Source organism: Manis javanica, chromosome 15 (genome assembly GCF_040802235.1).
Source record: "Manis javanica isolate MJ-LG chromosome 15, MJ_LKY, whole genome shotgun sequence".
NCBI lineage: Eukaryota > Metazoa > Chordata > Mammalia > Pholidota > Manidae > Manis > Manis javanica.
The window spans coordinates 29,139,266-29,164,506 of NC_133170.1; the positions used below are offsets into that span (position 1 = coordinate 29,139,266).

At 52.2% G+C, this 25,241-nt stretch overlaps 1 protein-coding gene across 9 annotated transcripts in view; it reads right to left on the minus strand.

The window, feature by feature from the left end:
• TEAD4 (TEA domain transcription factor 4) overlaps window positions 1-25,241 on the minus strand; it is an 88,150-nt gene that overhangs the window by 13,833 nt on the left and 49,076 nt on the right. For 7 of the 9 annotated variants that reach the window (XM_073222877.1, XM_073222876.1, XM_073222874.1 and 4 more), the window contains 5 exons: window positions 23,531-23,673; window positions 22,380-22,553; window positions 11,109-11,249; window positions 10,180-10,332; window positions 5,154-10,095 (listed from right to left, as the gene is read on the minus strand). In XM_073222877.1, coding sequence (XP_073078978.1) covers window positions 9,982-10,095; window positions 10,180-10,332; window positions 11,109-11,249; window positions 22,380-22,553; window positions 23,531-23,673 — 725 coding nt within the window. In that variant the 3' untranslated portion in view covers window positions 5,154-9,981. Of the gene's footprint in view, window positions 1-4,960; window positions 5,100-5,153; window positions 10,096-10,179; window positions 10,333-11,108; window positions 11,250-22,379; window positions 22,554-23,530; window positions 23,674-25,241 lie in introns of those variants that run through there. The other 2 variants (XR_012125599.1, XM_073222873.1) reach the window with 2 other exon arrangements.

The window sequence follows — 25,241 nt, forward strand, 5'->3', positions numbered from 1 at the left end:
GGACATACCATGGGGAAATCACAGCCTCTTCAACAGCTGGTGTTGGCAAAACTGGACAGCTACATGCAAGAGAATGAAACTGGATTATTGTTTAACCCCATACACAAAAGTAAACTTGAAATGGATTAAAGACTTGAATGTAAGCCATGAAACCATAAAACTCTTAGAAGACAACATAGGCAAACATCTCCTGAACATAAGCATGAGCAACTTCTTCCTGAATGCATCTCCTCGAGCAAGGGAAACAAAAGCAAAATTGAACTCATGGGACTACATCAAACTAAAAAGTTTCTGTACAGCAAAGGACACCATCAACAGAACAAAAAGGCATCCTACAGTATGGGAGAATATATTTGTAAATGACATATCTGACAAGGGGTTAACATCCAAAATATATAAAGAACTTACATGCTTCAACACCCAAAAAGCAAGTAACCCAATTAAGAAATGGGCAGAGGATATGAAGAGAGAGTTCTCCAAAGAATAAATTCAGATGGCCAACAGACACATTGAAAAGATCCTCCACATCACTAATCATCAGGGAAATACAAATTAAAACCACAATGAGATATCACCTCACACCAGTAAGGATGGCCAGCATCGAAAAGACTAAGAACAACGAATGCTGGCAAGGATGCGGAGAAAGGGGAACCCTCCTACACTGCTGGTGGGAATGTAAGCTAGTTCAACCATTGTGGAAAGCAATATGGAGGTTCCTCAAGAAACTAAAAATAGAAATACCATTTGACCCGGGAATCCCACTCCTTGGAATTTACCCAAAGAATACAAGTTCTCAGATTCAAAAAGACATATGCACCCCTTTGTTTATTGCAGCACTTTTTACAATAACCAAGATATGGAAGCAACCTAAGTGTCCACCAGTAAATGAATGGATAAAGAAGATGTGGTACATATACACAATGGAATACTATTCAGCCATAAGAAAGAAACAAATCTGACCATTTGCAACAACATGGATGGAGCTGGAGGACATTATGCTTAATGAAATAAGCCAGGCAGAGAAAGACAAGTATCAAATGATTTCCCTCATTTGTGGAGTGTAACAATGAAGCAAAACTGAAGAAACAAAATAGCAGCAGACTCAGAGAGTCCAAGAATGAACTAGTGGTTACCAAAGGGGAGGGTTGTGGGAGGGTGGGTGGAAAGGGAGGGAGAAGGGGATTGAGGGGTATTACGTTTAGTACACATGGTGTGGGGGATCACGGGGAGAACAGTGTAGCACAGAGAAGGGACATAGTGGATCTGTGGCATCTTGCTGCACTGATGGACAGTGACTGCAGTGGGATATGGGTGGGGACTTGATAATATGGGTAAATGTAGTAACCACATTGTTTTTTCATGTGAAACCTTCATAAGAGTGTATATCAATCATACCCTAATAAAAAATTAAATTAAAAAAAAAAAAGAAAGGCAGTGGATTTGAAAGTGCTCTGTAAACTGAAAGTGATTTATGGAATCAGGAGTGGAACTGTTATTACTGTTGTCATAGCTGTTCATGGTTCAACCCCCACCTATGTTTGTTGCCAGATTCAGTGATATATCAGTTAGAATTAAGTTTGGCTGCTAACTACAAAAAAATATTAAAAGTGACTTAGAGAAGATAAGTTATTTCTCTCTCATATCTTTCTGAGCTGTTATGGTGCCCCAGAGTATGAAAGATCCAGGATCTTTAATCTTATTGCTTTACAGTGGGTAACCTCCATTCCTAAGGTCATCTCATGGTCCAAAATGGCTGTAGTAATCAAGCCATTACATCACAATCCAGTCAACTGAAAAGACTGCAGAAAAGCATGCATCCTCCCTTTTAGGACAGTTTCGGAAACTGCAGTTCTGCTTACCTCCACTGGCCAACCTGAGTCACAGGGTCACATCTAGCCACAAGGGTGACTAGAAAATATGAGTTTCATTCTGAGCAGTTGTGTGCCTAGCTAAAAATGGAGGGGTCCTATTACCTAGGGAGAAAGGGCTGCTAGTTGTCTCTGCTACAAAGGAACATTTCTCTATCCTCATCTTCATCTACCTGAGGAGCATTTCCCCACTCGCCATGGAAATTCTTCTCTTTACTACTGAGAAGAAAACCGCACCCTCCCAGCTTTCTCCTCCTCTCTTCCTTAAATGTTGGAATGACTCAGGACAGTCCTGGGGACACCTCTTTCTTCTCTGTCCATACTTTCCTCCTAAGTAATCTCATCTAGTCCCAAGGATCTGAATGCCAATCTGGGTGCCAGTGAATGCTAAGGCCAGCCCTGATCTCTCCCCTTAATTCCAGAAGCATGTAAGCAGCTGCCACTTGACACCACCACTGGAAAGTCTAACAGGCATCTCAACCTTAATCCTTGACCCCCACCCACAATTTTGCTCCTCCCTGAGTTTTCCCATCATAGTAAATGGCACCAGTGACTTAAACCAGGGAAATTAAGAGTTAATCTTGACTCCTCACTTTCGCACACTCACTACACCCAAGCCATCAGGAAGTCATGCTGACTATCTCCAAAACCTATCTCTAGGTAACCCGCTTTCCTTCATTCCCTCACTAACATCATCTCTTGCCTGGACCTTCGCAGTAACTTAATGGGGTTGGGTTGTGGCGGGGAGGGGAGGTGCCTGCTTTCACTCCTGCTTCCTACTGCCCATCTTCACACAAGTCAGAGTGGTATTTTGAAGAAGTCAATCAGGACAAAAGCGTTGGGATGCAAACCCTTCCCAGATGACCATGAAGGGATTCGTTAAGGGTATGAACCCTAACAGACAGACAGCACTGTAGAGGAAATAACAGTGACAGAAATTTGGAAGCTGGAAAACAGGAAGATGGGTGCCAATTGATTTAGTCAGCCCAAGAAAGTGGAATCCTAACCCAGAGAAAGCCAAAACAGAACACAATCAGTGATGCCACAAAACTCCCAGAAGCCAAGAATTGATGGCACCAGGTGTTTCTGGAAATGGAGGTGCCAGATTGCTCAAATTCCATTCCACATGATCCCCCAAGTCCTCTTCTCAACCCCATGCAGCTGGGGATGCTTCCTCCACTCAAGCAGAAGCTAGGGGTTCTTCCCCCTGGGAGAGGGCAACAGGGGGTGTCACTGGGCTAGGGGCACGAGGGCCAGCTGGAAACAGAGTACCGTGCAGAGAATGGGGGGGTGATGAAGGCGTCCATTCTGAATGCTGAGACACCCCCAGCACTTTTCTCCCATGTGGTTGAAAGGATGTTGGGGCCAGTTCTCCCCCACAAGGAACTGGAGGAGCCCTTCCCACGGAACCTGACCTGGCTAGAAAGAAACACCTTAAAGAAATACACTTCCTAACAGGAGCCCCGCAGGTGGGCAGAGCAGCCAGGCCCTCCACACTGGCCCGCGGTCGGAGCCCAGCCACCACTCAGCACCATGCCACAGCAGGCAAGCAGCCATCAACAGCAGGCCCCAGCGACAGAGGCTCTGTTCCAGGAAGACTGCACTTTTGGACCCTGAAATGGAATGGCAGATCATTTTCAGAGGTCACAAGTGTTTGTCTCCTTTCGATTTTTTTTTGTCAACCAGTTAAAAATGTAGAAACCATTCTTAGCTCCCAGGCTATCCAAAAAGTGGGAGTCATTGGGTGGGTTGGATATGGCCAAACCCTGTTCTCATACTTTATCCCATTTTATTTTCATCAAAGCTCTAATTGCTTCCTGTTCTTTTCTTGCTACTTCTTATCAGCCTCCCCCACTAGAATGGCAAGTCCGTAAGAGCAAATAATTCATCCTTTTTCCCGGCCCCTCAGCACTGAGAACACTGCTTGGCAAACAGTATGTGCTCAGTACATGTTTGCTGTGTGTCAGTATGACGGCTGAGCCATACCAGCCACCTGCACCCCGAATTGCTGCCAGCAGTGCCCGAGAGGACCAGCCTTGGATGATAGTGATGGCACTCCCAGCCCTGCTCTTCTCTCACCCCTTCCCTGTTTGCTGGCTCCTTTCCCTTTCCTTCTGTTCCTCCATCCCAAACTGTAAGCCTGTCTATGGTGCCCAGGGTGGCCCACAAATCTGAGCCACAGAAAATACACAAAGGCCACCTGGCCTCCACACTCCCAGACCTAAAGATGAGGGAATGGCGTCAGGCTGCTGGTCCAGCCTTGGACTGAGACTGTGACCACAGGCCCTGTCAAGGCAGACAGGGAGAGAAGTGGGGAGTATTTGCTTCAGGTAAACAGGGCTTCAGATTATGCCCTTCAGACCCTGAAACCAGGCAGAACGAATGCAGTGCGGCAGCTAATGCAGGTCAGGGGTTCGGTAGTGTTTGCGGACTGGATGGGATATTCACAAGCATTGAAGCTTTTCAGCATGATGTCATGGGACTTGTGGTGCCAAAGAAGAAGCCATCCCTCACCAATGTCCAGAACATAGGATTCCTTGGGAGAACTCCCCAAGTGGGCACAGGGCACCAGCCTGTGCTGCCACATTGATGGCATACAGTCCTTTAAGCTCACCCAACACCCTGTTTGAACATATGCAGAAGCCACCAACCACCAGTGATAGATTTCTTTCTTCCCAGGGGGAGAAAGGAGGTGCTGACAAGCAGACGTGCACCCCACGACTTGGCAGCCGCCCTGCCCGATGTGAATTAATCAAGGGGCTGATCAATAAGGTCGTTCTGGTTAGCAAGCCAGTCCTGTGGGCCCACTCACTCCTAGGTCAAGGGCTGAAATCAACTTCCTATGATGCCAAGTGAGAGACCGCATCCCACCAGTGCCTAGATCTCTTAACCTGACTGCTTTTCAAATCCAATGGTTTTTGTGTCTGTTTGTTTCTATTAAGTCCCTAATGCTATGTTTTCAAAATACAGCAGTGCTCACGGAACCTGGTGTCAGAACCGCCCCACTTAGGAGGTGGTAAGGAATTTATGTAACCCAGATGCAGCCAAGGACTTGTTCTCTGATGGCCCAGTGTCATGGTCTGGGACTTGACCTCGCGTTTGCCGGCAACTCGAGGGCTTCCTGTTCCCGCAGGGGCCTGGGCTGGCTGGGCAGGCAGCTCTCGGTGGCTCTGAGCTCCGGCTCCTGCTGGCCTGGCTCTTTCCATGGCTCCAGTCTGCAGTTTTTCTGCTCTATTGACAGATGAGATACTTTTATTTCTGTAAAAAGAAATGACTCACAAGGGCCTGTGTGTCAGTAGCTGACTTTACTGAAGATTTGGAGAGACAAAGGGGGTTTACATAGCAAAAATACAAAAAACTTAAAGTTGAATATTAGACATCCATGAGCTTAAAAAGACCCTTTGCCACTTCCACTAGCGGGCTTCAGCCTTCCGAAAAGGTACTGGACCAAACCTCTCCCTGACCTTTCTCAGGAATTAAACAAAAACCAAATTCCGACGTTTCTTGTTCAGAGTGGCTTCGCCCACCATTCGTCCAGTCCTCCCTTTCAAACCTTCCCTGGGGACTCTGCCTCACCCACATAGGCCACAGAATTATTTTCCCAGTTAGGAACTTCCTTCCATTTCTGATAAGGGGTGAGGATGAAAGTCAAGTGCGTGTGTTCTGGGGGTGGGAGAGCTGGGTCAGGGCAGGCTTTACACGCCCAGCTGCCCAGCTCTCTGAGGGTGCACTGGGAGCCCAGTTCGGCACCCGCCTTCATGCTCACAGCCACACTCCTTCCTTCCAACAGCAGCTGGAAGTTGAAGCCCTGTTATCCCCACTTCACAGATGAGGCCACGAAGGCTAAGTCATTTGCCCAAGACCACACTTGTAAGAAGCCAGTTCAGCCCTCGATCAGCCCCACTCCAGGGTTGAAGTCCTTAAGACCAACTGATGTAGATTTAACTCTTTGGGGAAAAGCTTCTCGTTTGCATTCTGGGAGCTGACATATGGATAAAGAAGGGGTCAAACAGTAACCACTGGTGTCACTGTCCCTGAGGTAAAACCAAATGCACTGCCGCTGTCCCTTACCTCCCTACCCTGTGCAGGTGCGGCCCAGGTGAGCCTGCACCTGGCCTAGTCCTGCCAGGTGTCAGGGGCTCCCTGCTGCCACACTGCTGCTCACAAGGGATGGCCGCCCTTCAGCTCCAGTCACTACGGAGCCCACTGTCCTCTGAACCCGCCCACTGGGGAGAGGGAGCGGGTGCTGGACCAAGCACCCCGAATGTGGGGGCCTGAGCCAGGAAGCCCCTTGGCTGCCCCTTGGTCCTCACGCTACCAGCTTCAGTCCTGAAAGGGCAGAGCCTGTGTCTGCACACGCATGCACACAAGCAGGCACACGCCCCAAGTCCCTTCTGGTGGGTTTCTCTCTCATTAGGACCATCCCACCCTATGGGAGGTCTCTGGTGGCCCCTGGGCACAGTGTGCTCAGTCAACATCAGACTCCATGGGATGGGCGGTCCGTTCCCATGTCCCCATCTCAACAACGTGGCTGCTGGCCCTACGTGGTGACAGTAGGGCAAGGGGCTCAGGGACCCCTCTCACCTTCCAGGCCCAAACGGTGTGGATCGCACTGCCTTGGACACATGCACTCATTCATCAAATGGTTCCCGGGCACCTGCTATGTTCCAGAACACCACGTTCAGTTTACAGAACCAGGAAATCCATTGCCTCCACCCACAGACAGTGAGTCCGGGAGGAGAGACTGGCTGAGAAGCAGACAGTCACACGTGCTTCTCTGCAGTCCATGGCAATCCCAGAGTTTTCTAAAATCAGATCAAAAAGACTCCCTGGATTAACACACTTCCAAGATCTCCCTTCACATGGAATAAAATCCACAGTCCTTACCAAGTGAGGGGCTGTTGGCCTGCAGAGGGAGCCGGATGGCCGGCTGCCCCCCACCTGGCCGGCTGTTCCCCACTGGCCGGCTGCCCCCACCTGGCTGGCTGGCTGGGCAGGAGGAGCCCCTGCCTGCCTCCACAGCTCCCCACTCATCTCTCCTTATTCCCGACACTCGCTCCTCTCTGTGGCTGGGACATGCCAGCCACCCTCCTGCCTCTCCTAAGAAGGCCTTTCCTCACCCTCCCCAGGCTGTAGAGAGGCTCCCCAGTGACCCTCAACCTCTGCACCCTCGTTTCCTGACATATCACAGGCTACATGGCCTGTTTACCTGCTTGTTTACTCTTTCTTCCTCAGTAAAACATAAGCTCCCCAAGGGCCTCTTCTGTCTTGGTCATTGATACATTCCCAGTATCCGGCACAAAGCAGAAGTGAAGTGAATATCTGCGAAGTGAATGAATAGAGGCAGTGATATGCCAAGCAAGTGAGTTCCCCTCTCTGTGCCCCAACTTTCCTCATCTGTAAAATGGGGAGAGCACAGAACCTAGCAGGAGATGATGAAAAGAGACAACAAGACACCTGTGTTCCGGCACCAGGTTAACAGGTGCTCCAAACGATCATGGGCGGAAATGCTTCTGCCACACAAGGGCAGGAGTGACTAGCCTTGGCCCTTGAGAATGGGCAACCAACTTCCAGGGAGAGCGGGGTGGGCGATGCTGGCCGGATCGTGTGGAACAGAGGCCAAAAGGCAGGGGGAGGTGCTGGGAAGGGTACACAATTCAGAACACAGGTGAGGGTCAGGTGAGGCTGCAGGAGGCAGACTGGGCCAGGCCTCCCGCCTGTCCTCCAAGTCTGCACACCAGGGGGAGAGGACACCCCATCTGCATTCTCCATGGCTGACTAGTCTGGAATTTACGCTGTAGGTAAGTGACTCTCCATTAGGCCTCTGAGGTCAGTTCATAAAGAGAAGGGAAAGCTCAGCCCGCACCTGGCCCCAGCAGGATCTGCACTGACTCCCTCCCACCTGCAACACAAGAAGATCACCTCCTGAATGTGTGCATCCCAGCCATGGCCAGGGGGCTGCTCACACGTCCTTCAGAAGCATTTGTCTGAAGGTTCACAGTCAAGCGAGAAGGGCAGGCTTCGTGAGCAGCCCCCACCCAAACAGGCCCAGGCCCAGGAATAGGGGAGGGGAGAAGGGCAAGGGGAGATGGTGAGGACTGTGATGCTGGGGTGGGGGCTGGGGGAGCCTTATACAAACACACCTGCACACATGAGCACATGCCACCCGCCCGGGGACCCAGGGCCCCATGCCCCGTCTCCACAGCACATCCTGTGAGAGCCATTTCCACTGGCAGTGGAGCTGGGAGGCTCAGCACGAGGTTTGCAGCGGCCCAGAATGTGTGGTTCAGGCTGCTCTGGGGTGAAGAGAGGAGTGTGGCCGTGGAGGATGGCGCACACGGGGCAGTGGGCTTCTCCCCACCATCCGAACGCTGCCAGCCTTCTTCCTGTCTGCTCCTCTGAACGCTGCCCACCCTTTACCGGACCGCCTCTCAACTGCGACCCCCTCCCTGGATCTCCCACAGCCTGCCCTCTCCCATCTCTGAATTCCAGCCACTCTGAGGATCCACCAGCCTCACTCAGGAGTTTTCCAACCTGACTCCTTAGATGGCCAGCTCCTCTCTTCATAATAATTTATATTCACTGAACACACTGATGTGCTCAGCACTAGGCTAGGCACTCTACATATACGAGGTAGGTACTATTATCATACCCATTTTACAGATGGGGAAACTGAGGCACAGTGAAAGTAGGTGACTTGCCCCAAGGTCACACAGCTAGTCAGCAGCTGAGAACCAGGATTCCAATCCCAGCAGTCTGACTCCAGAGCTCTTGCTCCTAACCGCCACTCCATAACACCTCCTAGGTGCCATCTTCCTCCTCTCTGTATTCCCATACATGCCCCGCAGAGCTGGGCACACAGTGAACCTGCAGCTCCCCTTGACCCCAGATTCCCGGAGTTACCTCCCGTCAGGGATGATACCAGAAAGCCACTAGGTGGCAGCAAAGAGTCAGGCCGCGTGGCCCTGCGGGAGGGGAGCCCTAAGGCAGGAAGTCGCTTATGCCTGTTGCCCCAGGCACTTTACAGACAGACTCTCCCCTCCCTGAGGCCTCCCAAGGCCGGCGAGACAGGACACTAAGGCTCAGAAAGTGGACAAATTCACCCAAGGTTAGACAGCCAGGAGCAGTGGGGCCGAAGCCAGGTCTGCGGAAACCTAGAGTGCGTGCTAGTTCTAGGAAGCAATGACCCAGGGGACCCCTCGAGGCCCAGAGGGGGTCCCATGCTCCTTCTCCTCCACCCCCAGGGAACACAGACACTGTCTGGGGTGGTAGTGGAAGGCCTGCCCCGGCTCCAGGCAGGCTGAGCTGAGACTCACAGAAGGCACAGCTGGGGAGTCGCAGAGGCCACGGGTCCATCACAGGCCTTTGACTGCCCTCCTCAGCCTTCACGACACTGCGTGATGCCAGCCTCACCCCTGAAACGCGGCAGGCTGGCTCGGCTCGGCCATACCTGCCTTCCCTGTCTTGAGCTGCTCTGGCCTGGGACCAGTTGCCCCAAGCAGCCGGTGTGGACCTGCAATCCATGCCCACTGAAGACAGATGAAATTTGCTTAAAGAGCTCTGACCATGTGCCTTTCAACCTTACAACTGTTACCACCACCTCACTAAAACCCGCACCCTGGGCTGGGCCAGGCCTCCCCCAGACTGTCCCGGGGCGATGGCCACAGAGGGGCCCTAGTGGGCACATGCACGGGCATGCACAGGACGGGGTCCTGTGTGCCCATCCTTGGGCCTCCCGGCGTGGCTGGCAGAGCGCAGCACAGGGACCATCCGCCTCATGCTTCAGCGTCTGGCGACATGGACAGCTGAGTCCGCCGGGGCGCTGGCTTCAGAACTGCTGGGAAGCGTCTGGGGCTGCTTCTGGCCTGCTTCCCAGGCTGCCCCTTTCTCCCACAGTCCCTCCTAAGGCCCACACCACAGGTCAGGCCCTCTGAAGTCATGACACCCCGCGTTTATCTGGGCTCGGGCACTGCAGGTTCAGGCAGTTTGTTCCTGGGCAGAAAGGGTCACGACCTCTCAGCAACCGTGGCCCTTCAGGGGCTATCACCGCAGGTCCCCTCCCCATGTCCCTGCACACATGATGTCTCCCCCCCCTCCCTGCTCCCCGTGTCTCTTATTCTTTCACCAGCCGGTAGATGTGGTGCTGGGCCCCGTGCTCACTGGCTGACACCTCAAAGACATAGGCAATGCACAGCAAGGTCTCCTGGGTGTCTCTGTTGGTGACCACCTGCAGGTGAGGGAAAAGAAGATGGTCAAGGCCCCAGAAGCAAGCCCGCCACTCCCCTACCGCCCACCGGCTCCCGCCAGCCACCTGCAGGATGGTGAAGTTCTCCAGCACGCTGTTCATCATGTACTTCTCCGGCAGGTGCTTCAGCTTGTGGATGAAGTTGATCATGTACTCACAGAGCGGGGACCGGTGGATGCGGTATGAGTAGTGGCCATTCTCATAGCGGGCATACTCTGTCTGTAGGACCCAGGGAACAGCAGGGGCTTAAAATCTCTTTTGACCATGTGCAGCCCAGGCCTAAGTCCACGGGGAAGCTCCAAGACCCACTGGCTCTTATGTGGGAAGAAAAGGAAGGAGGCCTGGTTGAGAACAGAGCCTGCCTCCTCCCTCAGGGACAGGCAGAAACCGGGGATCAGAGAAGGGAGCTTAAAGATGGAAGAGGGGCAGCACTGGGCACTGGGAGAAAGTGACAGCCCAACCCTGGCTGCACAGAGTGCCTGGGGACCCCTGAACTTGACGGCTGTGTTGCTTCGATGTTGCTTTCCTGGTGCCACAACTGTGTGCTCTAGGTATGCAAGATGCTGCCTTTGGGGGAGCTGGGGGAGGCATCAATGGGATTACAATCACATACGGATCTGCAATTATCTCAAAATAAAAGTGTGATTTAAATAAATAGCTTGGCAGGCTGTTTACAAGCCACTATCGCCCAGATTCCTCCCTAGAGGCTGGGTTAAGTGCTGGGGAGTGGGTCGCCACTGGTGTGTTTCCAAAGCTCCCAGGTGAAGGACGGCGTGGCCAGGGCTGAGCACTGGGATGGGGGACTGTCTTCCTGGGTGCTAGCCTGGCACATGGTTGTGGTGGACATGAGGTGAGTTACTGATAACCGAGAGACTGGGAGGGTAAGACTTCCATGAATTCAGACAAATACGGGGAAAGAGATGAGGACAGGAATGAAGACGAGCCCAAATTGGTGGAAAGGTCCAGTGTAACAGGTGCCCCAGATGGCCTCCTACCTCCACCTTCTCTACCACTTGCTTGCCGAAAGAGCAGACCTTGGTGGAGCAGGTGATTATCATGTTCTCAGGACTCTCGTACTGGCTGGAGACCCCATAGAAGGAGCTGCCTTCATCCTCAATGTTGGTGTTGAGGTCTGCCTGGAGGGAGACATGGGGAGGCCAAGAAGCATACAGATAAGTCAGCAGGGACCTACTGGGGGCAGAGCCAAGGAGACGTCTGGGGCTACAGTCCAGGGTCTAAGGCCAGGAAGCAACCGGAGGGCTTAAAAAGAGCTTGGACAATAGGATCTTGGAAAGTTTCCTCCTTCTACACATCCAGGCCTGGTATAAAATCAGGGTGTGTTGCCTAAACAATGGAAAATAATTCATGGCCCTGCATTAGTTTCAGGCCACAGCTGCTCACTCAGGTAGCAACATATCCATCAGGTAGGGCCCCAGATTTTATCTATAGGACTTCAGGTGTTATAGTCTAAGGCTCTGTCCTTACTAAATTGCAAACACCTGAATATATCAGTCATTTCTATTTTAGTATAAATTAATGTATCACATTCTTTCCAGAGTCAATTTTGATGATGAAGAAAGCAGGAGGATAGAAAGTGAGAATGGAAGGCTGGAACAGGGGGAGTAGGAGGGGAGGCTGGGACTCCACTATTCCTCATCCTCTGGTCCAGCAGGTCACCAGCCCCTGCCAATGCTCTGGGGGATGGCCTCTTGCCCATCTTGATGGCATTATTGAGTCCTGTCACCCTTGACTGCTTTACATTTCTGGTTCAGCCTCCAGTCTCCTGACACTAGTCTTCCCTTTGATTCATTCTAGCTGCTCTGAGAGTTCTCTTCAAAAATACAAGTCTGACTGCACCACGCTGTGGTTAAAACCCTCTCACTCGGCCCCTTTGCTACAAGAGAACATGTGTCTCACTCCCCAGCCTGGCTCACGAGCCCCTGGTCCCCTCCACCAGCTTCTCCACAGTCCCCGAACAACCTGTCCTCCTGGCCCTACTGAAAGCACAGCCTAGAACACCTCCTGCTGGATGTGAGGTTGATTTGAAATTTCCCTTTTAGAAAAGGTGGAATCAAACCAGGATTTTCACACCCGTTCCCTGGGAGAGGAGTCAGGGAGGATTTGATCAGTTTGATCAGTGAAGCTCCCCATCCATAGGCCTTGTGCAGGGCCATGCGGCTTGGTAGTGACAGGCCCCAGAAATTCAGGCTACAGTGACTGTCCCAAACAGCCACAGGAGAGGAAGGGAGACACAGGACTCCAGTGCCTCAGAGACGCTGAAGACAAGACTGTATTTCTGAAGCCCTAGGCCACTTGGGGTCCCCATCCCCAGAGCTCAGGCTCCACATCGAATCGTCCTGTCTGAGCCCGGGGTGCTAACAGAGCAATTGAAGACTCAGAAGACGTGCACGGACTACAGAAGCCTTATTCTTAGGGTAAAGTCTCTCCTACCCCACACACAACTAGTCCTAAATCACTACCAAGCTGGATCCAGAGTACAGCTCCATAAATGCAGGGGGAGCCCCAGACCAGAACTCTAGGAAGGTTCTGGCACCGCTGAGCCAGGCACTAGGCAGTTCCGTTATTGGCCTCCAGAGGGCGCTCGGACATTATTTTCCTCTCCTTTGGAGAAAGGTTCTCAGAGCAAGAATGCTCCCTAGCTTGGCAGGCGGGCGTTGAATGTCCAATGGCATAATAGAAATGTTATGTAGCCACAAAAAATGTTGAGAAGGACTTGAATTTTCCACAGTGAATTGACTACAACATATTATTGAGTGGGGAAAAGAAAATCTGGTTCTGGAACAGAATGACGATGTGTTACTTCTCTGATGAGGGAAAAAAACGCTGTTTTCATGTTGAAATAGAATGGTGTAAGTTTTACTATGCTCTGCAATGGCTTTAATGATGCCACTAGCAAGAGAGAAAAAAGGAATAATGCTACACTCAGATCAATACTCAGCCTCTGAAATAAACAGCAGTGTTGTAAATACCTCCATCCCACCCCTAGCTGGCCTCGGGGCTGCCCACTGTGTGGTGCGGGTGCAGAAGGCAGGTTCAGGGACCTGAATCTGCCTAAACAGACTTAGCCAGGCCTCCGGTGGGCTGGGAATGAATCGCAGCTGTGACTGGCCCACAGCCTTACAGTTAAGTACTAGGTGAACGGGGACCAAAATCTGGCTTTCTGTCTCGTATTTTCTCTACTAAGTCATATGCTCCTCCTGGGAGACCAAGTTTGTCAGACTTAAAAAGGCCTGCGGGACAGTTTGTGTGCTCAAAATATGCTGCAGCTAGAAGCACAGGGCAGAGGCGTGGACTATGCCTGAGAAAGACTGGCAGGACACCCAGCCGCCTGGGAAGGGCAGGCACCTGAACATGGAGAGGTGGATGAGGGGTGGCGCTGGCTGGGGGATGAGGCCAGAGCATAAAAGTGATGCCTCTCAGGCTTTAGCCACTGCCAGCCTCCTCTGATTAATGCCACCTACCACATGCCCCACTATACCCCTAAAGGTTTCTTTCAAATACACTCATTTCTATATCTTAACTCCATTTTAAGGAATATACTCATGAAATCTGAGGTTCTATATTTTCTAGTATACATGAAAATAATCACTAACTATCCAAGAAGAAATGGTTATTCATGTGCCACCTGAAAGAATGCTGTGCTCAGGCAGGGCTGGCACGACCCCTCCCAGCTTTTCCCAGGATCCCCACAGCTGTCTATCTGGCCAGCCCCTGGTCACCCTGCACTGGCAGAATCTGTTCAGATGGCCTGGCCCCCTTCCAGATGGGAAGCCCCCTGGAAGCAAGAACAAAGTGTTCCTCAGGGCTTGGGCCCACCCAGGGCAGGGGAACCTTTAATAAAGGCTGCATGTGGCTGTCAACCTCTCACCTCTGGGTAAGGAGAGAGGTCTCTTGGCCACAAGGAAGGACCTACTATCTCCTCTTCTCTGGGAGTCCTCTGAACCCCAGCTCTGCCCCCACCCCAAATACACGGGGTCTCTGGCCTCACCTGCCCCTCCAATCCCAGGGTCATCTACTAATCCTGCCTCGGCCCAGCCTGGCCAGGGGAGCGGGGCCCAGGTGGATCAGATGTTGCCTCTACTCTCAAGGAACTTATACTAGGAGGAGAGCAAGTGGAATGAATGAGCTGAGGGTTGAGTGGTACATAGAGGAGGGGAAAGAGAGAGAGAGGGCGGGAGAGAGAGAAATCCTACAAGGGATCATCAGAAATCTGCCCAGAACCTGCCCAGGAGCCACCCCTGCGGCTATGCTGCATGGACCCGGAGACTCGGAGGGTGCACTCGGGCGCCTGTCCTGTCCTCTGATCCCCGGCCTCCCACCCTCTCCTCGGCTTTTCTGCAGGTGCTTCCGGCCCAGCTAGCAACCTCCCCCAAACAAGCTCCGCTTCTCCCCTTTCTCAGCCTGAGAGGGACACTGCACCCCCATCACCCCGAGAGGCGCCCCCTCATCCTCCTGCCCCCTAAATGCCCCGCTGCCCTCCCTCCTCCCTATTCATAGCCATGCGAGTGAGCACAGCCTAGCCTGGAGCAGGTGCGGGGGATCGGGTGACTGACAGATGAGCCCAGGCAGCCCAGCCAGTGTGGGGGCCGGGGGGTTCAGCTTCATTGTCCTGTGCTGGTATGCGCCTGGGGGAAATGTCAGGGCCGCACAGGGAACAGCAGGGAACAGCAGGCCGGGACGCGAGGATGACTGGGGCGCGCTCCTGCCTCGGCGTGTCAGCTCAGCCCTGCCCTGCAGCTTCAAGGTGGGGACTGGTTAACGGCCAGCAGGGTCAGGGGTCCCCTGCCCCACCCACCTCAAGACAGAAGTGGTCTCTGCTGGCCTCACATATTCTGGGGGAGAGAGAGGGACTCCAGCTTCTCAGTCCCTGCTCCAAACCCCAAACTTCCCATTGACCGAGCACAGCCTCACAGTCAACCCCTCCTGTAGCCAGATGCCATTTCCAGCTGGAAATGATCTGTCCTGGTAGTCCGGGAACCTATGAATTACCACCACAGTCCCACCAATAACAGCGCCTTTCAGTGGGAGGGGCTAAGAGGACGGATGGGGACGGCAAAATCCTCCCAGTCCAAGAGGGCTCTGAGCGACACCGCCACGCATGCTCCAGGCCCTGGAACAGAAAGGAAGGCGTTGAGGGGGTGGGGGAGGCAGCACTGTTTCTCAGCTGTGCAGCTTCCCTTCCTAACTGTGTGTGGCCAGTGTCACACCAGCTGACAGCAGGCCAGGGCACAGGAGAAGAGGGTTCCAGATGGCTGGGGACACCAGGGCTGCCTGTGGGACCCTGTGGTTGACCAAAAGTAGCATGGTTCGCAAAGGAGCATCTTTGCCCCACATCACAAATTTGAACTTCTCCTCTGCCTCTGCCTCCACAGCACCGGAGGGACCAGGTGGCTGCCAAGGTACCCAGGCCGCAGCATGCCCCACCTCTGACTGTGCCCGTCCCCAGCCCGCTCAAGCCTCTGGCCTTCAGAGAGGGCCTGGCTCTCAGGGCTCAGGCAAGGGACAGGGACGAGGCAGGCGCATGGCCTGTCTTCACTGTTGGCTGACTCCACACACATCAGGGGCCACAGAGACACAGCCCCTTGCAAGCCCTCAGAACAAATTGCTGGCTTTTTGGATGGAAAAACAGGGACCCAGAGAAGCCACAATTTGCTCAGGACACAGCTCACAAATGGCAGAACCAAGACTAGAGCCTCTACATCCAGCTCAGGCCTCACCTTACTCTCCCTTAACATCCTGCAGGAGCCCTGCTTCTGGCCCACAACACTCCCCAGACAGTGGTTACTGCCCCAGGACCCTGAGATCTGCTCTGGATTCTCCCACTTGGAGCAGGAGCTTCTGCAAGACAAGGGATCCACAAAGCACAGGCCGTGTGCATGCACATGGTCAGAGCACAAAGGCCACACATGGAACCTGCTGATCATATGCACTCGGCACCAACCGTCCCCTCCCTTCTCCACTTCTCCCATCCACCTGCAAAGAGCCAGAAGGAAGGGGAGGCCATGGGCACAGCAGGGCTGCAGGAGGACATTCTGGCTCCTCCTCCCCACCTGCCAGCTTTGATGTACAGGCAGAACAAGCCTCCCCATTTTCCTGGAAGGCAGTTTGGGCTCCAGAGAACCCGAAGGCCTAACTCAGCAGCGCCCCGAATGTCCCCATGCTGCCCCCGCCTGCCATCCCGGGGACCTGGGGACCAGTTCAGGCAGTGCAGAGCCTTCTCCAACAGGAGTACCAGGACCCCACACAGAGGGCACCCCAGTCACTCTGCAAGGGAAGACAGCTTAGTGTGGTGCTTCTGGGCACCTGCCCCTGAGCCATTCTGCATGGGTCTGCATCCCAGTTCTGCCACTGTGAAATAGGGGACCTTTGTAAGTCATTTTACCTCTCTGTGCCTCAGTTTTCCCTCTGTGGAATGAGGCTGTCAAGTATACCTCCTCTTGGGGATGCTGCAGGGATGAAACATGCTAATACACATGGGATGGGGAACATCGAGTGCGTGGTGCAATCTTCCACCAACCACCCTGACCCACCTCACAGTGTGGCTATCAGAGGAAGGGCCACAGGAGAGAGGCTCGCCCTGGCTGGGTGTCTCAGAGCCAGGCCTTGCTTACTCCATGCCTCAGTTTCCCCCCCTTATGAAACAGGAGGCCTAAGATGGTCCTCGTCTAGATGGTGACTAGAAGAATACAGAATATTATCAACAACTAAAAGGCAGGAGCTAATGGAAAGGGCCAGAAATATGCCACCTCTCCCCTCTAGGGAAGTGTTCCCTGAATGCCTCTTGCCAACCAGGTCTCCCTTCTGACCCTAAACTGTACCCTCAGGATAGCTTGAAGCAGTGCTGGAAAACACCACGAATCACCTCACTCAAGCTCCTTTTCCCAAGCCAAGACTAAGCTTGGACAGATTTGGGGGGCTGCAGGGCAGGGATCACTCAGAGAGGGGGTAGGCTTCCCCAGGGGAAGGCCAGGAGCCTACTGACACACAGCAGGAAATAGGAGCTGCCTCTGCGGGCTGCCTGCTGGCGATGCTAACTGGCGGCATGCAGCCAAGCCTCTTGGTTCTGATTTTCATGTCCAGGGCTGGAAGTTTAGAGAAAAAGTGAAGTGAGATGGTTTAAGCCCTTCCTGAAAAAAAGGAGGTGGACATCTTGCCTCAAAGTCACTCTCTAAAGCCAGCCTTTCTGGCTGTGGTCCTAAGAGGCGGACATCTCTGCTGGGCCTCCATCAGAGCCATCTCCTGCAAATCTGGATGGCTCATTTATCAACGAAGTACATGTCATGCTTTGCTCAAAAACCTTCAATGATGTCTCATTACCTAAGGAGAGGGAATGGCCAATATGTAAGAAATATGCCACTATCTTCCCCAGCTACATCCATGGCAGACATTAGTAGTCAATCCAGAACTTTCTTCCTCTAGATCCTCCAGCCTTCCTAACAATGATTCCCTTTCCATTAGAGGTGAACTCAGGTCAGAGTTCATTTTCCCGGACACCTGGTTAAAAGGGGAGACTGATCATCCAAGCAATTTCACGATTCCCCTTCCGGAGAGCCGAGTAGAACTGCACCACAGAGGCGGAAAAAAACAGAGGAGACCAGACTGACAAGAGGGCGCCGAATTCAAGGAGACTGGGGGCTGCTCAGAGCCGGGAGGCATTCCGTGGAGCCCAAGGAGGCAAGAAAAGAAATTACAGCCCAAGAGTGCCCTCCACGGGGTGACAAAAAGTGAGCTGATGTTCCCAAGAAGAGGCCGAGCCGCTCGGGACGAGAGGGGAAGGCGCAGGACATGACACGGGGCTGACCAGGAGGCTGTGCATGGCTGGGCCAGACCTCCAGCCCACCTCTCCAGCCCATCAGGAGAGGACCGTCTTCAGAAAGTGGTGACCATCTCCAAAGATTAAACAGGAAGGCTCGGGTTTCAGGGACACTGGGCATGTCAGGGGAGGGTGACAAGACAGGAGAACTAAGGGAAGCCTCCTAAGGGACGGCTGGGTCCCTCGCCTCTCCCCTGCCCCTTCGCTAGGCTGCCAGTGACCCTGCCAGGGGCAAGTTTAAGGAGCCTGCTCTGAAAAAACTGAGCCATCTCAGAAGAAAAAAAAAAAAACACAAGTCTAGTAAACACAGTGACATTTATTAGTTTCCTCAATAAAACAATCACCTTAAAGGGATGCCGATGAGGTGACAAGTCCTACCTTGGACACAGAGCTTCCGGTCACTGTTAAGTATGGACAAATGGTGCAAACAAGAGAAAGGATGAACTGGACTTCATCAAAATGAAAAACGTTTGTGCCTCACAGGACACTCTCAAGAATGTGAAAAGACAGACAACAGAATGGGATAGTGTCTACAAATCACATACGTGATAGGGGACATCTATATATAATGTATGAAGAACCCAGAACTGAATAATAAGACAGATAACCTGATTTGTGTGGGCCAAGGCCCTGAACAGACATTTCTCCAAGGAAGACATATGAATGCCCAGCAGGAACAGGCAAGTGCAAATCAAAACCATAATGACCACCGCCTGTGAAGTGGTGAGGTACTGACGCCCACCACCCTAAAGCTGAGCCTTCAAAACACCACGCTAAGTGAAAGAAGTCGGTCACAAAAGACCACACATACTATGTGATTCTATGGATATGAAATGTCCAGAACAGGCAAAGCTATAGCAATAGGAAGAGATTAATGGTTGCCTAAGGCTGGGGGTATGTGGTAGGGGCTGAGAAGGGCGGTGGTTGGGTTTATTTAGGGGATGATGAAAACACTCTAAAATTGGTTGCACAATTCTGAATACACTAAAACATATTGAAATGTACACTTTAAGTAGGTAAATTATATGTAAGTGAATTATATGGTCCTTAAAAAAAAATGTGGACCAAAAACATAGCCAAGGATTATAGACATTTGAGAAAACCCTCCAACTTGAAAGACAGAGACCAAAACAGACAGAAAAAAGGACTAAAAGGAAACAAAGACAAGGAAGGGAGCAGAAGAAAACCTAAAAGATGATTCTTACTTCCTCTCCTCAGAATGGTAACAGAAAAACCATAGCCATGAAACAAGATCAGGATGCAGTCAAAGGACAAGACAGAGGACTAAACAGTGTCAGGTCAAAATTAAATATTTGATAGAAGGGGCAGAAAATGCCACCATATTCCATTAATATAATTCACCATTAACTATGTGATGCACCATGATTTTCTGAGCCACTAAGAAAGAAAAATGCCATCAATTGAACTATGGCACACCAGCAGCTAAAAGACCCATCCATCGCCTCTCGTCACAGAAGCTTGATTTATTCAGAACGGCAATTTATTCAACCAACAGAGTACATTTTCCTGGATCCTTTGCAGCCAGGTGCAATCATACGACTAATTAAGTGTTGTGTGGGACTCGCAGGAAGGCTACACAAAGGGAGCTAAGTTGGCCTCCCCCTTTCTGATGGCTGGAATGTATGATGGCTAGAACCCCAGAGGCCACGACCTTGAGGACAAAAGCCATGCGCTAAGGATGACCAACAGAGAAGGAAAAAAAGGTCTCTGGTGACTTCAAGGAGCTACTGGACCAGCCCTGGAGAGTCTTACCTCCAGACATACTTTACTTGAAGGAAAAAAAAACATTTATGTATCCTATGGTTACTGTAGTTTTTATGTAATGTACACTCAGATGTACTCTTGACTAACACAGAAGAATTAGAAGATAAAGTTAAGGAAATCTCCAAGAAAATTAGTTGGAAAAAAAAGAAATGGTAAAAACCATAGAGGATAAATCCAGGAGATCCAACATCAGACTAATAGGGGTTCCTGGAAAAGCACAGAGGAAACAGAAGGAAAGATGAGTAAATTTCCCCAAATTAAGAGACATGATTAAAAGTGCCTACCAAGTTCCTGGCTCAGAGAAAGCAGAACACACATATTCGAAGCTCACCAAAGTGAAATATAAGAACTTCAGGGAGGGAAAGGAAATTCAAAACTTTCAGACACAAAAAAAATCATAACAAGTTATATAACCAAGGATAGAGAATCAGAATGCTATCAGACTGCTTATGTCAGAAGGCAGTGAAGCACTGCATTAAAAAATGATTCTTAAAAATCATGTCTAGGGTAAAACATTTATGATCTAGATTCTATACCAGTCCAACTATCCATCAAGTACAAAAAAATGACATTCAAACAGGCGAAGACTTGGAACATTTATCTACCATGCATCTCTTCTTAGGAAGGTACTAGAGAATGTGTTCCAGCCAAATGAGAAGGGGAGAGGGGAGGTCACCAAAACAGAGAGAACCATGAGCTCTAGGAAACTGTAGATTCAATACATAGGAGAGCAGTAAAAGCAGGCTCCTGGATGACAATAGCAGAGCACGTCTGGAGAACAACTCATTCAGAATGAGCAGAAGATCATTAGGAGAAAGGGGGAACTGATAAATCAACTTATAGGTTTGAGGAGCTGAGGAAAACCTTTTTTTTTTTTCAATTTTATATGGTGGTTATGATGGAGCAATTTGTAAATTTTTAATATTAGATTTATTCAGAAACATGCAAGTGAGAAAGTAATTTATTTGTAGGAAAAAAAAGTACAAGAAATGAAATGTAATCATAGTATGTCATCACATAATAAGCATAATTCTTGGTTCTCTGGTGGTCAATTTACATTGTCAAAAAATGTAAATGTCATGTTGCTTTTATTAAAGTCTGTAATGATGAGAGGGCAAGTGGTGTGCTATGACTCAGGTCTTCCTACTATTATGGAATACACAATGTCTTAGTCATGACATCAAAGTATGGCAATATAAGCATATGATTCTGAACTAAGGAGACAAAACCCAGAATAAGCAGCAAAAATTTATACTGCCTCTGGGGATTGGACTGGGGCTGGGGAGGAAGGGGGCAAAAATCTGATGCTTTTTATTATAAGCCTCTTGGGATTAATTAATATCTATGAACACACACTGATTTAAAAATTAGATAAAGTAAAAGAAAATGTTACCTACTTTTTATCCCAACAAAGATTTAAACCCAGACTTAAGTATGATCAGGACCTCCTTCCAGGGTCTAACTCACCTTCCCAGTTTAAGTTCCATCATTTGCTCTCAGACATTCATACCATGACCTTCCCCACTGGAGCTCACTTCCTTGGGCCCCCCCAGGCTCTGCCTAATAATCCCTGGAGGTGCAGAGCACGCTTCCCTCCTCCTTGCAGACAAGCTGTCTTACAGAATGTACAAATTTGAGCATCTTAAAGATCAGGAGTCCCAGTCTCAGGCTCGGCACCTGTCTTGCTGGAGAGAGCCAGCCTGTGGGCTTGACTGGGGACCAGAACTCAGCATGGGCTTCCCAGCAAGGGCCTGTAAGCCACCTGGAATTTATATAAACTTTTGTGTGAATATGCCTATTTCTAGGAAAAGTAAAGCTTTCAGATCAAAGTGGTCTGTGACCATATAAGGGTCTCTGGGCAAGAGGTACTGAAAGGCTCCATCTTCAGCGTGGCTGTGTCCTGGGCCTCGCCAGGCCCACAGGGTGCTGGCAGAGGAGCATGGGCAGAGCCTCCAGCCCAGCACCAATGCTTTGAAACTACCCAAAGGCTCCCACCTCCTCTCAGCACCAAGCCAGGATTTCTTGCACTTCCTTGTCACTGGCTTCATTTGCCCGTGTCTGACCCTCTTCCCTGCATCCCTTTCCGTGTGTACTGGGCCCCCTGGCAGGCAGGCTTCCAGCGCAGGCACCTCGTCTCCAGGTCTCAGAGGAGGCGGCACTCATCCAGGGCTGAGACGGGGAGGACAGCAGAGGCCACGCCTGCGGGCTGAGCTGTTTGGGAAGCTGGGTGGGTGTGGGTGCTGCATCTGCGGTGACCTGTCCCAGCCCGCCAGTCCACTCTGCAAGCCCTGTCCAGCCCAACAGCTGCCCTGCTCCGGGCCCTGAAACCAGTTCAGGGCTTGGCATCCAACGAGTCCGTGCTGGCTCTCCACCTACCCCTCCCTCGGTATCTCCAGTGGGTCTTTTTCCAGCACTGCAGCCCCTTTGTGGCCACCATCCCCTGTCAAGGAAAGGGCCCTCTCCGAGCCCAGCTGCCCCACTCCTTGTCGGGCCTCCCATCCCAGGGCAACCATTCTGTGCGTGCTTCTCGCCTTCATGCTGGTCCCAGGTTTTCCCCACGGAAAGGGCACCTTATGCCACTCTCCTCCTGTCCTCCTCCTCGTCCGCAGACTGGGGGCTGGACAGGGCAGTGTATCAAAGGGCTTACCCAGAACTTCACGAGAAAGAAGGCATTGGAAGGTCCCCGTTCAAAAAGCTCCTTGAGTCCACCCTTTTTCTCTGGGAATTTGTCGTAGATCTGGCGGATGTCCACGGCTTCGAGGTAGGGGTCACTGTAGCTTGGACTGGACTGGCCGATGTGCACAAACAGGTGCTTGTTGTACTGTGGAGAAGACAGCTGGTGTGAGAGGTGTGGGAGGCCGTGGGCAGACAGGTCAGAGCTAGATCCCAGCCATGTGGCCGGAGCAGGTCACTTTGCCTCAGGGGGCCTCAGTTTCTCCACTGGTAAAATGGAGACAGTAAAACGATGGACTGCAAAGCAACGTGGGCAGGACTGAAGCATCTGGTGCCATGCCCAGCGCTCCCTGGCAGTTGTTCGTATTACTCTTCCTCCTGCCTCTCACTAAGTATCCCCAGGTAAGGCATCTTCTGTCTCTGGGCCTCGATTAGTGTGTCTGTGATGTAAGACCACTGACCTAGGTAAGTGCTTTCAAATGGTGCTCTACTCTTAGAGGTGGGGCTGGGCTGCTTCTGTGCCCTGCACAGACACCTTGCTACAACCCAAGAAAGTCTCCTTTTCTTGTATGCTCTGGGCATCTAAGGAACAGTTTTGTTAATGGGACCCTAGGCTAAAAAACAAGTTTGAAAATGTCCATGTGAAAAGGTCTGCGAAGTCCCCAGGCTCTGGCATCCTGTGGGTCCAGCCTCATCCAGCAGGTCAGCTAGCGCCTTTGACCTCTGCAGTTGATGCTGGCCCCCAGGACAGGGGACACGGAAGAGGATGGGTTGGGGGCAGGGCCCTGCTCCCTGCTGGTGCCCTAGAGGATGTGGGTCAGACACAGCTTCCTGTCTGCTCCTCAGAGCCCCTGGGCGGATGGACCCAGGCCAGGGAGGGGTGGGGAGGGGCCAATCAACTGTGGGGAAAGAGGTGGGTGGAGGGAGGAAGGAAAGGGGAGGCAAGGGCGGAGGGGGCGGAAGGCTGGGGGGGAGAGGGACCCTAAGTCAACCCCAGAAGTGGAGGCCCAGGACAGAAGGGCAGATGCAGGTGGAAAAGGGAGCCAGAGAAGGCAGAAGGTATGGGGGAAGGAGGCTCCCAGCACAGGGGAGGCAGGAGAGCTGGGCACTGGGGCCAGGACCTACCGAGTCAGGGTCCTGCTGCTGCTCCAGGAAGGCAGAGAATTCCAACATCCAGAGCTTGGAGCTGGCCACGCTGCGGCCCTGCCACGGGGGTGCCGGGGGTGCTGAGGGCGAAGGGGTGGGTCCCGCAGGAGAAGACTCAAAGCCTGCACACAGCAGGGAAGGGCATGGGGACCAGTCCATGCGCAGCCCCCGTGACAGCCTCTGTGAGGACCCTAGGCCCACCAGGGAGACCCTGTGCTGGTGAGGGCATCTCCTGCCTCCCCAAACTGGGCCTCCCCGCAGGGGTAGTGGGGAGGGGCGCAAAGCCTGGCAGGGAGGGCTCAGCCTGGTGCAGCTCAGCCCCTTGGGCCGCTGCACAGAACTACACTCAAGGGAGAGCAGATGCTGCTTGGGACCAGGATGCCTGTGAGACGGAGGCTTCCAGAACAGCACAGCTAGGGTCCTGCCCTTGAGGAGCTGCTGGTGCAGTCTGGGAGATGGTCACACAAATCAGTTACTACAACACAAGCCTGTGAGGACAGGAAGTTTTCTGTTCAGTTCACTGTGGTCTCTCAACCCCTAGGACAGTGCCTGGCCCAGAAGAGGACCTTGATGCAGGTTTGCTAATAAAGGAAGTAACTAACAGTGTAAAACAGACAAGGCCTGTGCTCAGCACCCACCTCGGGGGTGGTTGGGACAGAAGGGGAGGCTTGAAGAAGTTAGGAAGTACAGGGAAGGCAGTGAAGACAGGCAAGGGGGTTCCAGCTCAGGCAAAGGTAGGGAATGCAGGAAGCTCAGGGTCTGGACGCTCTGTCTTTGGTAGAACTGGAGAGAAGGGTGGCTTTGTGCCCCTGGCAGGAAACAAGGCTAAAGAGATGGGCAGGGGTACAGAGCAGCAGGAATTTTAGCCTGAGCTCAGAAGAGAAAGTGTTTTAAGCAGGGCATTAAAATGACCAGACTCAACTTTCTGGAAGACCCTGCTCCCGAGCGGAGGAAGGGCTGGAGGCAGAGCGGACAGCTGGGCCTGGCAGCTCTTCCCAGGCGGGACAGTGAGGAAGGCCTGATCTACCACAGTGCAGGGGAGAGGAGGGGACACTGGGGGGACACTAAGGGAGCGAAGCCCAGGCCTTGGTGACGGTGGGATGTACAGAGGGTGGGAGCAGTGTGCTGAGGCAGGAGTTCTGGAGGTGAAGAGGAACCAGTCCGAGAGGTGGCTCTAGGGCCACACAAGGGGTGACGGCTCGTGCTTAATGCAGCAGTTGAATCATTCATTTGTCCCAGCACTACGTACGGGCACAGCTGGATACCGGACTGGCAAGAAGCAGTCACAGACCCTGCCCAGGCACCCAGACAGTGACAACACAGAGGGTCCAGTGCCCGGTGGGGACGCCTAACCCGGGCGGGGCAGTGCGAAGAGACTGGCAGGAGGAAAACCTGAGCCAGGGCCAAGGCAGGGCGGGGTAGGAGTGGACAGGGGAGCAGGGAGAGAAGGCGGAGGTCAGCACAGAGTTCAGGGGAGCCAAGACGGGACTTTAAGCCTGGAAGCAACATGGGGGGCATGGTGCTTTGAAAAGCTCGGTGGGGTGAATTACAGGGTGTAGGGAGGAGCTGGAGCTGGTTAAGAGGCCGCTGCAGGAACCCTGGCAAGATCTGGGGGCTGAGCAAAGGCAATGTCCCAGGGAGGAGAGGTGGAGGCAGGGCTGAGAGAGCAGCCGTCAGGAGCCTGGGCGCT